Source organism: Pteronotus mesoamericanus, unplaced genomic scaffold, assembly GCF_021234165.1.
Source record: "Pteronotus mesoamericanus isolate MK-2021 breed Mesoamerican mustached bat unplaced genomic scaffold, CSHL_Meso_final scaffold_21, whole genome shotgun sequence".
Lineage (NCBI taxonomy): Eukaryota > Metazoa > Chordata > Mammalia > Chiroptera > Mormoopidae > Pteronotus > Pteronotus mesoamericanus.
The window spans coordinates 28,678,355-28,691,725 of NW_026555310.1; the positions used below are offsets into that span (position 1 = coordinate 28,678,355).

Sequence of the window (13,371 nt, forward strand, 5' to 3'; positions counted from 1 at the left end):
CCTCCTCAAGCGATTTAAAGAACCATTCGCTTGGGGCTTCCGACTCTTCTGAGCAAGGCTCACCCTGCTGGTAAGCACCCTTGTTTAACAAGTTGACTGAAGAGCTATTACACATACAAATCGTTCTACAAAGTAATCAGGAATAAGTTATCAACTTTTCAAATATGGTGTTTGGGGGAAAATATACTCTTAGGATCAACCTGGGCTTAGAGCCACCTTCAGAAAAGACTGTGCTCTGATTAAGATCCATTCTCTCGTCCCCTCCTTTGACACCCCATTTTCCAATGCAGAGATAAGGTCTGACAGCTGAAAAAGACAGGTGTCTGATAAATGCAAAGGCTTTCTACCTTCATATTATTTGTCTGGCTAATAGATAAGTGGGTGAGAAAGATGTGAAGAAACTACTCATTGGAAATCTAGCTTCCTCATGTTCTCCTTATCACCCGTTTCCATCAAGTTATTCTAACCTAGCGTCAACCTCAAACACTAATTCTCAATGTTCCATGTGATTTCGGAACATTCACAAACTGCTATTCGTGAGAATTCACTTCACCAAGAAAGCCCCTAGCTCTTTTTAATTGTCAAAATCTCCTTCATACATACTACATTCTTCAAAACCAAAGACAAAACTCCTAGCAAAGCTATTTAGTATCATGGAAGCAACTGCTGTATTATGTTTGACCTTCCCTGTTCAAGGACAGCCTCTTCTTTAGGCAGCAAGACAATCTTATGTTGCATCCAGGGTCAACAACAAAATATGATAGGTCAGTTGCAAAGAATGTCATACGTGCACCTGTGCATGCATGTGTATATGCATGCATATATTCATCACCAGGAGTAAATGGAAAAATTATTTTTGTAAAATATATATATAAAAAACATCAAAATTGCATTTAGCTTGTGAATATTTCATTTCTATAGAACAACATAAAATAATGGGATTTATTAAAAAATGAGTGGTTAAGTTTTAAGTAAGAGATCTATAGAGCTTGTTTAATCCCTGGGAATCTAATTTGCATCAAATCTAGATTTTCACTTTGTGTTCTATCATGATCATTTACTGCTACTTTCTATTTTTTTAATTTTAATCTTCTACTAAATGCTTTACATTTTAAAATAAACTAGGAATTCAGGCTCTGCTATTAAAAACAGAAATTATTTTGACTTAAAAAAAAAAGGAACAGATATTTGGCATTAGTATGGAGCATAACTTATACTCTGATATATTTATCCAAAAGGGTTAAGACCAAGTAAGGAATCTGCTTGCTTATTAAAAATGCAAACATTACCTCAGTCGTACAAATGGCCCCAAACTTGCCTGCCCACGGCCTCTGCAGATCACCCACCAGCATTAGCATTACATCATATGACATTATAGAACAATAGTGAACTCTGTGTAATACTTGAATATATTGTTTTGGAAGAATAAACTGTCATTAACTTGAATAAAAGCTTTCTGAAATCAAACCTGGGGGGTAGAGCCCTTACTGTGTGGCCCTTTTACTACTTAAAGAAATAGCCTTATCCTGAAAGCAGTAGAGAGGGAAAAAAGAGATTAGCGCATAAAGGCAACAGTGATGAGTGGCCCCAGCAGGCAGCCAGCAGGGCTTTAAATTACCAGGCAACGCGGGAGGCGCAGCCCCCCATCACTCTGTTTCCTATTACAGCCGAGCGACTAGAACAATGGACTTTGCTAGAGTTGGAAACTGAGTCTTATTCTATGTACAAAATTGTTAAACACTTGATGTCCTGGTGCTGTCAGAAGATGGGCTATCACTTACAGCCATGCGATTTTTAGGCACTGAAGTTAGGCTCTGAGCACCAATGTTTTAATCTCTAAAATGGAAAGAATAATAGCTATTGTGCAGAGTTAAGGGGGGGAGGGAATTAGCTACTATGATTATCATAATTATACTTATTATTTCCGCCCAATTGTCCCCTTTGCTTATCTTTTCTAATCACTGTCCAATATGCTTCTACTTCACAAGTGAAACACGAGCATCAATTTAAACACTCACTTGTTTCTGTTTTGTTTGTTTCCTGCAGTCTGGCTTGTCACATGTTGCTGTTTCTACTTTCACGCCACTCTCATGAAGTGATTTCTCTATCTTTCCAAATCCTAGATCACCTTTAACTGCAACCTGCTACTCACCCACTTTCCTCTCTCCTGTACCTATTCTCAATTATCTCCGCCACCAACATTCAAAGAGGTGAAAAAGCAAAACCAGAGCAACACAGCTAGTTGGTAGCCAAGTATCAATTAAAACCTAGGTTTCAATGCAGCCAAGTCCAGCTGCACTGCATTAATTATTCACTTTCAGGGTTCCCAGTGATCATTTTAAATGTGAGGTTATCTTCCCTTAACACCAAGTCTTTTCCTAGAATGTTTCCCTACTGGTCAATTTATTATTATAAAATACAAATTATTTCAATTGCTTAAAAAGGAAACATAATCTCAGAAAATTATTAAATATATCTCAGTGTTCTGGGGGAATTTGGGTTTTTTTTTTTTATTCATTTGTTTTTAGTATTTCCCTAAAGCGGGTACAAAAAGTGGTCACATAAGGCTTTACCAAGTATAGATGACTTTGCAAGGAGAAAAGATGCAGCTAACAGGAAACAGAGCCAGGAAAATTCTGTGAGCAGTACTGCATTCGATTCCAGAAGGGATGGAGTAAAGAATACCAGCATCCACCTCTCAGTTCCTAAAGATAAAGGCTGTATCTTTTAATATTATTGTACAAGGATATGTGAAGATAGAAATTTCATTAACGTTGGCTTCTTTGGAGAATCACATCATTCCTCAAAATCATGAAAACTAATAAGAAGATGAGTAACAGGATGTAGTGTGTTGTTTTCTGTAAGAGCCAGAAGGGTTTACCAAAGTCTATCTCTAAGGACTGTGGGGAACAGACTGAAAGCTTATACTGCCTCATCTGTAAAGCAAATGAAGTGCTAGGAAGAATAGCTTGATATATGGATCATCTATAAAGCAGCATTTGTTTTTTAAGTATAGAGTGGAATAGTGTAACTCTACAGAATTTGACATCAGTGATGAAGGTTCAAGCTCAACCTCTCTATCGGCCAGCTATCCATCTGACCTAGCACAAATCATGCAAACATATTTAATGACATAAGAATTAAAGAAATGATATGTGTATGGCAGGGCCTTTAAAATAGATATATAAATGTACGATGACTTACATTACTGTACGTTGTACTAGGTTAATAAACCAGGACATTATGTTCATTTATGCATCTTAATCTTTTGGGGGAGAAGACAGGAGGAGAGATCCTTATAGTAGAAGCCCCATTCCATTAGTAGAAAATCATCACCACTACTTAATGGAGACATGAAAATAATAAAATTAATATACTTACTAATACAAATAAAAATATAATTATTAAATGAATAACATTCATATTGAGGTAACTACCTCAATATACAGTAATCAGGAGGGCTGATGGCTTGTATACACTCTCTCCCCTCAATATACACATTCTCTTCTCATACAATACGGCTGCCAGAATTATATAATTAAAAGTTTATCAGTGGTCATGGAGATTTCCTCTATGGATCTGAACTAGTCAACCTATAGTCCAGACCGCAGGTAGAATAAATATCTTTTCGTGGAAATATAACAGGTGAGGGCCAACTCCAACATCATTCATTCATTCATTTATTCAGATCCTCCTTTATACCAAACTCTAGTCCAAGTACTGAGGATTCAACACTTGGACCCAATGCTGTCATGGAGCACACATTCTATTGTAGCCGAAAAAGAGAGACAGTAACCAAATAAACTATGCGGTAGGTCAACGATGATTAAGTGCAACAAAGAAAAACAGGCAGGGAAAAGGCCTACAATTCTAAACAGGGCAATCATGGAAGGCTTCATAGAGAAGATACCATTTAAGCAAAGGCCTAAAATGAGATGCATGAGGCACAAAGCTATCTGGGGAGGGCAGTGGGGCTATGCAAGCCTTTCCAGCAAGTCCAGGTAAGTCAAAATGAAAGGTCTTACCTTTCAAAAGTGGTTGGAAGGTTGGAATCTCTTGCAATTTGATGACATCAGGATCATTGCTGACATTCCGTGAGGCCTGGGAGCCCTGAGCTACAACCACAATATCATCCATCTTGGCTCTATGCTTAGCTGGAGAAGGAGTCACTGAAAATAAAGTTATTTTATTTAGCCACCTGTCTCACCAAAGCTGTTTTACTGTAGTCATTAAAATGAATATTGTTATTGAAAAAAAAATGCTAACTGGATTTATCCTGCAATGGAGACTTGGGTAAGGGAAATGAATCAGGAAGGACCTCTATTAAAAAACTGAAACATTACAGGAATATATATATATATATATATATATAATTGTTTTTGCAATTTAAAATATTTTATTATTCAGCACACAAAAGAGTAGGGAGATTGTGTTTTTAACTTTTAATTCTTTGACCTTCTTTATGTCTGTCCATATTTTACCGATGAGGAAATAAGGGCACAAATCTTGGCTGTGACTTGCCCAAAGTCAACAGTAGTAGAAACAGGTTAGGGAAGGAACTGGAAGTCAATAGGTTGTTATACATGACCCATCCCTGTGACACAGCAGTTGCAAAGTTGTCTAGCCACCCATCACAACAAACCAAGTATGTTTAACAGGTCCTACTCATGAAAGAAAAAAAAAAAAATCCTGATACTCAACCCTAGATAATGGGTGTATTCCTGAGGCACCATCCCCCTCACCCTTAAAGTTAAGAGGTATTAGCCCAGAGGGTAAAAAATAATAAGTAGGTCCCTTCTAGGCTGAGTTCAGAAGGCAAAATTCAGAAACTTGGAGGATTGCTAGAGAGGCAGGTCAATTTCAGGTGTCTTTGGAAAATGTAACCTACTTGGGAGGAAGTGATTCAAACTATCAAGGACTTCTTAGCCCAAGACATCCTCCTCTCCCCAAATATATTCCTAGTTGGGGCCGGAATAAACCTATCAAGTATTTTACACTCTACAAGGTAGTATTTGCAAGCTCATCATAGATTCTCAAAGGTTGATCCGGGGATGCCACGGAACTGCCCCGCCGCCTAGAGGCTAGAGTCTCCTATGGCATGGCATTCACTCTTCCAGAATCTCTGCTACTTAACAATGCTCTTTAAGAAATGTCTATTAGCACTTTACTTAACACACCCAAGGGTTAAAAGGTTGTACACCTGTCACACATCCCTTCTGGAAAGGAACATCTAAGACCCATTTTTAAGAAGGTACCTGTTCTTAGAGGTCCTGTCTACGTTCCATCTACTTTGAGAACCAAGTCTCACTTTGTCAGTCTGAGTATCAAAGCCAATAATCAATCAGGTCATCTTTTAAACAGGTTGTGGCTGGGAGAAACAGCTGTTTTGAAAATAAATAATGGGTATGGGCGTCTAAGCGGGCTTGGCTTGCAGTCACAGACACGTCCGTCAGGGGATTCAAGGCTAGGACTTTTTTTTTTTTTTTTTTAAAGAAAAAAAGCACGGTGCACGCTTTCTGTGTGTTCCCGTCCGCGCGTCCCAGACCCGCTAGGCTGGGAGGCTGCACGCTCTGCAAGCCGACATGGCTGGCTGGAGAAGGGTGGAAGTTAGGGCACCGACCTGAGGAGTTCAGATCGTTGGGTCGGCTCTCGGCCTCGGAGCTCTGCTCACTGCCCATTGTGCCGGCAGCGTTGGCAGCGGAAGAACGGTGGGACTGGCGGTCACCGTTCCGGCGACGGGGCGACAGGGCAGGGACAGGGACCGGTACGGGAATGCTACAACGAGTCTGGATGCCGCAGCAGGGCCGCCGTGTGCGGAGGGTGAGCTCAGCCCTCGTAAGGGCGCTGGCGATGGGAAATAGCCCCTATTTGGGGAACGAACGCGCAAGGCGGAAAGGCCCGGCTGCACGCTGCTCGCCCGCCTTCCTTAAGGGAATCCCAAGGAGAGTGAAGCTGAGAACGCCAGGCTTCAGCCACGCCATCCACCGGCTGCAGTGCAGCTATCACTCACTCGCTCTAGCGCCGCCGGCTGGCTTCTTCCGGGACGCGGATTGGCTGCGCCGGCTGCGCGCGGCCGTCAGTTCCGGGTTAGAGGGCCGCCGCCCCTGGTCCCAGCTGGGGCGGGGAGACTAGCGCAGGAAACTAGGGCGACGCCCACTTAAAGGGCCCGACTGCTGGCAAACCAGACACGCCCCAAAGGGTAAGCTCTTTCCTTTGTACTGATGCGTCACCTTTAAGCATCATCCACACTTTGGGCACTGTACCCCTATCGTTAGAACCTGACAAAATAGATGGTTTGTTAAACTTTGTTTTACAGATAAAGAGAGGTGTTAGGTATAGTTAGGAGCCACATACGCAATTATCTGGATGCAAGTCTCCTGTTTCAGGTCCGAAAGCTGGGAGTGTGGCAGTGGACAATCAGGCAAAAAAAAAAAAACAACACAACAAAAACCCCTAAATGGCGACAGAAGGAGCTGGAAATGAGATAAAAAAAAAATGGTGTGTGTGCATCTTCATAAGAAAGTGGATGCCACTACAGTCACTCTCTGGGGGCCTTGACAACTATTAGGAAACTGCCATTCTGAAAAAAGCGAATGCAAGAAAAGAATACAGGTAATGCAAAACAGAAACTGCCAGTTTCAGCAGGTCAAGGACCTAGCCCTAGCAACGCAATGCCATTAAGTTGCTGGGAGCTCTGAGATTCTCAGAACTTTGTGACTCATTTTATATTGTTTGCTTCAAGAAATTTCAAGCAAATGCCCTGAGACTTTATATACATAAATATAATCTCAGGAGGAGTGCCAAATTCACTAAATGCTTGAGTCCCTTCTATTCTATATCACAGACACTTCCTCTATTTTATCTTATTTAATTTTCACAACAGCTGAAACCCGTAACAGGTAACTTCCTCATAGTCACCAGGCAGAATTAGTGTTCAGTAATGTCTGATTTCAAACCGCAGGCTCTTTCCTACTCAGCATTACTACACTGGAAAAAAAAAAAAGCAAAAATGAATGCAAGTTCACTATTCTGTGAGATTATGAAGACAGAACTAAAAACTACCTGAGAGATTAGAGTAAGCTCCTAGGAGGCAGTGTTTGGCTAGTCTTGAGGTTTACACAAACCACCAGCCTGATGGGACTGGGAAGGGCCCACTGAGCAGTGTGGTCATGTTCCCCTGGAGAGCCCTTCTCTTCCCTCCCATGTCTGCCCTCATTTGGGGTGGGTAAGAGGGGAGACAGAAGGGGGAAGCATAACTCATATTCTGGCTCATATTACTCCACATCGAAGCATATTTATCCTGTGTTCCATACCCTACTCCATGCTGATGAGGTGACATTTTTCGTGCTTCTCTTTATATGAATACTTCATACTAAAAGGGATTTTATATTCTGTCCATCAACTGACAAATGTATAAATATATCATCCCATTCTCTATTGATATGCAAGTTCTCTGGCTGAGACAAAACTGATAGGTAGCCTTATGAAAGTTCCTTTGTATGAGAAAAATGATTTTTCTAGCTCCTTTTAAAATTCTCCCTTTGTCTTTGATTTTAGACAGTTTTATTGTAATTTGTCTTGCTGAAGAATGTTTTGCTTTGAAATTTTGAGGTGATCTATTAGCTTTATAAACTTGGATATACAAATCTTTCCCCAGAACTTTGGGAAATCCTCAGCTACTATTTCTTTACTTGAGATTTTTACTTCATCTCCCTCTCTTTTCCTTCTGGGACTCCAATGGTGCATACATTGTTTCTCATCACGGTGTCCCATATATCCCAAAGGCTTTTTTTATTCCTTCCCATTCTTTTTTCTCTTGTTCCTCTGATTGGGTAATTTCAATTGATCTGTCTTCTAGCTCACTGATTTTTTTTCTGCTCAGTCAAGTCTGCTGCTGAAGCCCTCTGTTGAATTCTTCAGTTCAGTCAATGTATTCTGCTTCAAAACTTACTTTTGACTTTTTTATTCTTTGTATTTCTTTGTTGAACTTCTCATCGTATTCTTGTATTGGTTTACTGATACTGTTAAATTATTTATCTGTGTTTGTTACCAGTGGACAAGTCTGTACCTTTTGCCCACCCCTTCTCAACAAGCCAAACTGAGGCGCCTGATGTTAGGCAGACTGTGACAAGCTGCAGGAAGTAGGGAGTGTCCCTCTGTGGGTGGGGCAAGGAACCTGGAGGCTCAGCTGATCATAGCACCTTAGCGGTGCAATGCCCAGCCTTGAGGCAGCGAGGACCCGTGAGTGGCAGGATTCCACCTCCTCGAGTGGACGCTGTGATTGGGTCTGGCCACAGCAGAGCATTCGCTTGGAGTTAGTGGAGCTTCCTGGACGAGGCCAGGAGGGCAAAGAAACCAAGCAGCCTTGGGATGCAGCAAAGTAAGGGAGTCTCTGCCCACAGGCTGGATGGAGGCCTGTTCTTTAGGGGGACGTTCCTTATTTTTTTAAGATTTTGTTTATTTATTTTTATAGAGAGGGGAAGGGAATGAGAAAGAGTGGGAGAGAAACATCAATGTGTGATAGTAATGTTAATCAGTTGCCTCTCGCATGTGCCCCGCAACTGGGGACCTGGCCCACGACCCAGGTGTGTGCCCTGACTGGGAATTGAACTGGCAGCCCTTCACTTTGCAGGAGGATGCTCAACCAATGGAGCCATCCCAGTCAGGGCATGGGGAGGATCTTACACAGAGTGTGCTGAAAGCTGGAAACGTGAATGGGCAGAGCCCAAGTGCACACAGAAAGCTGGAAAGATGAATGGATAGGGCCTCTAGTGGGCCAAAAGCTAGAAAGATAATAGGATAAGGGGGAAAGCCCTTGCCCTCACCCTTCTGGTACCAGAGTGGTGGTGGGACCAGGGGAAGGCAGACACATGGCTATGGAAGTCAGAATGGTGGCAGGAGGAGGTTCTGGACCCAAGAGCCATGTCAATCTAGCCCGAGGAACAAAGGGATTGGTTGGCAGGTGGACCCACCAAAAGCTTTTGAATGTTTAGGTAGTTGATTGATCTTTCTGAGAAAACACCTGGCCCAGCCCACACCCAAAATGGATATAGCCCCAGGGGAACAAAGAAACACTCTCTCTCTCTCTCTCTCTCTCTCTCTCTCTCTCTTGCTCATTGCTCTCTGCTTGGGATCACCTCTGATCTTGCTCATCTCTTACTGCTTGAGATCTGCTCTCTCTTGCTCATCCCTCTCTTAGCAGTCACATGGCCATGGCCTCCAGGAGGGAGTCTCAGTCTCTCTCTCTCTCTCTCTCTCTCTCTCTCTCTCTCTCTCTCTCTCTCTCTCCTCTCCCCGCCCCACCTCCTGGTTAAGCATTTGCTGGTATGTTTAGATGCTCTCCATTTGGGAACACGTGACCTTGTGGCCCTAGCAGCTGCACTGCCACTGGCTGCACCAGCTCCACACACAGCCTCTAGGACGGAGCCTGAAGCTGGACAGCAGCTGGGAACAAGCTAAGCTGCCTGGATGATCGCTTGGTAGCTGCTTCGGGCCTCATAAGATGGCACTTTAAAATGGAGCAGTAACTCGGGGCACTGTCTTTTGTTCTGGTCTTGTGGAGGATGGCTGGGTTTTGTCTGGGTTTTGCAGAGGAGATGAGCTTTGAGATGTGGAGTCCCCCATTCTCCAAGATGGTGCAGTATCTGAATAAACCCCTTTCCTTTTGTTTCAGCACCCATCTCACGAGTTTGGCTTTTGTGGTGACAGGCATCTAAACCCCATTTTTCTTTGTTTAGTAATATATGCTCTTGTAGCTCTCTGAGCATCTATGGAGTATTTATTTTGAATTCTTTGTCAGGCAATTCCTAGATCTCCATTTCTGTGGCACCAGTTACTGGAAGTTTACTGTATTCCATTAGTGGAAACATATTTCCCTGATTCTTTGTGATCCCTGTAGCCTTGTGTAGGCATCTGCACGTTGGAAGAGGCAGTCATCTCCTCCAGACTCTATGGACTGACTTTGGTAAAGGAAAATTTTCACCTGCAGGTGGAGACACACTGGAGCATGGAGCATGCTGTGTCCCCAGTGGTACAGGGCACCAAGTGCAGGGACATGCGGTGGCACAGGGCCCAGGGAGCATGGTATCTTTTTGGCTTAGGCCTCAGGAGTCCACAGAATCAACAACTCTGGCCTTGGCAAGCACTGCAGGGTATTTTCAGTGGCTGGAAACTCTGTTGGAGTCTTACGTGGCCCCATCCGGTTTCAGTGGCCAGGGACCAGAGCAGACAGCAGTGGGTGGCCTAAGCCAGTGGTATTCTTACACTAGGTTGCAGAGGGCCAGCAGTAGGTTCTTCTGTAGAGGGAGGGGCAGGCTGCAGACACACAGTAGTGGAAGGGGCCAGGGAATGCATCAAGGTCTCCTGCCAACTACATGCTCACTGGCAGTTGCAGGATCTCTAGTTGTTGATGTACACTACCATGGCTGCTGGATCTTGCCAAGGGCAAAGTGGAGACCAGGGACAGGGGTCTCTCTAGAGGTATGCAGGTGCACAGTTGGAGGGGCTAGCAGCAGGTGAGTGCAGTGGTGGTACAGGCCAGCGATAGAGGACAAAGCCAGATCCAAGCCCCCAAGCAGCCGTGTGTATGTGTGGTGGGATGGGGTGGGGGGAGTAGCTATTGGTATGCTCTCTTGTGGCTGCACAATCCCCCCAGGTGTACACACTACAGTGGAGGTTGCCGATGGGCATCAGTCCTGTGGTATGCAAGTGTACTGCTTGAGGGGCTAGCCTCAAGTGGGTACACAGCAATGGAGGTCAACTGCAGGGGTCTAGGCTGGCATCTTGCACTCGTGCAGCAGCAGAAGCCTGCGCTGGTTGCCACTGTGGCTCTGGGTGTTAGAGCAGGGAAGGAAGCAGGCATCAGTCAGCAGCAAATAGAAATACCTGCAGAGTGAAAGCTGTGGAACATGCAGGACATTTATGGCACCTGTGCTAGCCATTGCTTTCTTCAGTGGTGCAAGTTGCTGGGTTTGCCTGCAGAGCAGGTCACCAGGCACCTCAATCATTCCTGCTATGTGGCTGCTATTTTAGCCCTTGATTGTCTTCTTTATTCCTAGCCATGTCTATATGTTTCATCTTTGCCAGTCTGAGTGAGGTGCCCCAAAAGGCTGGGGCCTCACCCAGCTCTTCCCGTCTCAGCGAGGGGAACTCTCTCTAGCTGGGAAGTTCTCTTTTGGCATTAAGCAGTGCTGGCTTGGGGAGTGGGATGATACAGACGAAATGAAGCTGTCTTCCTTCTCTTCTTGTGCTATTATTTTCAGGATTTTTTGTTCTGCTGTGTTGCTTAAGTTTCTTAAGTGCACTCCAGAGCTCTCCCAGAACTGTTTATGTTCATGAATAGCTTTCTAATTGTTGATCTTTGTGGGGGGACAGAGGCTCAGGACCCCTATGCCACCATTGGGCGTTTAGTTTTTGATAAATGGAGAAATAAAATGTGTTATATCCATATAAGAAAGTATTATTTGCCCCCCTCCAAAAGAAATGAAGTGCAAATACATGCTACAACAGTGGTAAACCTTGAAAACATGCAATGTGAAAAAAAGCCCATCACAAATGAGTGCATCTTGTAGATTGCATTTATATGAAATATCCAGAAGAGGCACTATAGAGACAGAAATAGATTAGCAGTTACCCAAGGCTGAAAAGGAAGAGAGTGGAGGAGAAATGGGGAGTCATTATTAATGAGTGTACTTGCTCACACAGTTAATAAGTCATGAAACTAGGAATCAAGTGTTTTTTTAAATTTTATTTATTTTTTAGAGAGAGGGTAAGGGAGAGAGAAAGTGAGGGAGAGAAACATCTACAAATGAGAGAAGCATCGATCTGTTGCATCTTGCAAGTGCCCGACCTGGCCCGCAATCCAGGTATGTGCCCTGACCGGGAATCAAACTGGTGCCCTTTTGGTTCATAGGCTGGCGCTCAACCTACTGCGTTGACTCCAGCCAGGGCAGTGGTCAAGTGTTTTAACACTCATAATGCCTCTAATCCACTCCTGACTAAGCTCCTCCTTTCATGTCTTTATATTGCCTGGCAGTCCATCCATCCAGTCCCCGAGGCAGAACCTCTCAACTTACCCTAACCTGCCCATCAACCAGTCACAAGCCTAGAGCCACTCAGCGCAATTTCCCCTCCATCTCTGGGCCCTGTTTAGGGTCTCCTCATTTCTTCCATTTCTTAGAAAACAGAAGGACTCTGGTCTCACCTCCTTCAATCCATCCTACATGGGGCTGGCAGAGAGAATTTTCTAGAATATTGAGTCTCTGGATCTGTCATTGCCCTACTGAAAACCTCCAGTAATTCACCATGGCTTCAGGATAAAATTTAAAAGTTAGCATATGAGAACCTTCATGCTCTGGCCCCAGCCTCTTTACTCCTCTCTGCACACAGGTAGCCTTTATGCCGGTCAGAACGAAATTCCCTGAATCTTGAATAGTCGTGCTATTTTGTCTGTCTATCTATATTCAGCCTTCACCTCTCCATCTAGCTAACTGAATTTCATCCTTCAAGAGTCAACCTGTTGAAAATGAATACCCACACTACACCTGCACTAGGTGTTTATAGCAGCTTTATTCGTAATTGCCAAAACTTGGAAGGAAACAAAATGTCCTTCAGTATAGGTGGACGGATAAACAACAATGGACTATCATCCAGTGATAAAAAGAAATGAGCTATCAAACCATGAAAAGACATGGAGGAAACTTCACTGCGTATTTATTAAGTGAAAGAAGCCAATGTGAAAAGGCTAAATACTGATCCAACCATATGACATTTTGGAAAAGGCAAAACCATGGAGACAATAAAATGATCAGTGATTGCCAGGGTTTGGGGAAAGGTGGGAGGGATAAACAGACTGAAACAAAAGATTTTTAGAGCAGTGAAAATACTGTGTGTTACTGTGATGGTGGATACCTGTCATTACACATTTGTCCAAACTTGTGGAATGTACAACACCTAATGAGCAGAAGATAAAATATGGACTTTAAACATGTACAACTGTAACAGATTTACCTCTCTGGTGGGGGGTGTTGATCATGGGGAAGGCTATGTATGTGCGGGTGCAGAGGGTATATGGGAAACCTCTGTACTTTCTCTACAATTTCCTTGTGAACCTAAAACTGCTCTAAAAATACTGTCTTTTAAAAAAATGGTTGAACTTATGCACCTCATCCCAGAAGTCTACACTAGATGCCACTCTTCTGACCTTCCTTAATTAACATCTTCTATCATGACATTTATTCTTTATGTAGTCATTGAGTTATGTTCATCTCCCCCATTGCTCTATAAGCATCTTGAAGGTAGAGTCTGCGTCTTCTTGGTCTTTAATTTCCCCTGAAAGTATTTAATACATGTTTTCTGGATAAAACACTTATA

The 13,371-nt window shown here is 43.4% G+C and overlaps 1 protein-coding gene across 2 annotated transcripts in view; it reads right to left on the bottom strand.

The window, feature by feature from the left end:
- The window catches only part of BORCS5 (BLOC-1 related complex subunit 5), a 71,007-nt gene extending 64,961 nt beyond the window's left edge, over nt 1–6,046 (bottom strand). The window contains exons 1-2 of one of the 2 annotated variants that reach the window (XM_054591418.1): nt 6,011–6,046; nt 4,026–4,169 (exon numbers count right to left, since the gene is read on the bottom strand). In XM_054591418.1, the coding sequence (XP_054447393.1) occupies nt 4,026–4,169; nt 6,011 (145 nt within the window). In that variant the 5' untranslated portion in view covers nt 6,012–6,046. Of the gene's footprint in view, nt 1–4,025; nt 4,170–5,620 lie in introns of both variants that reach the window. The other variant, XM_054591417.1, reaches the window with a different exon arrangement.
- Between the last annotated feature and the right edge of the window lie 7,325 nt (nt 6,047–13,371).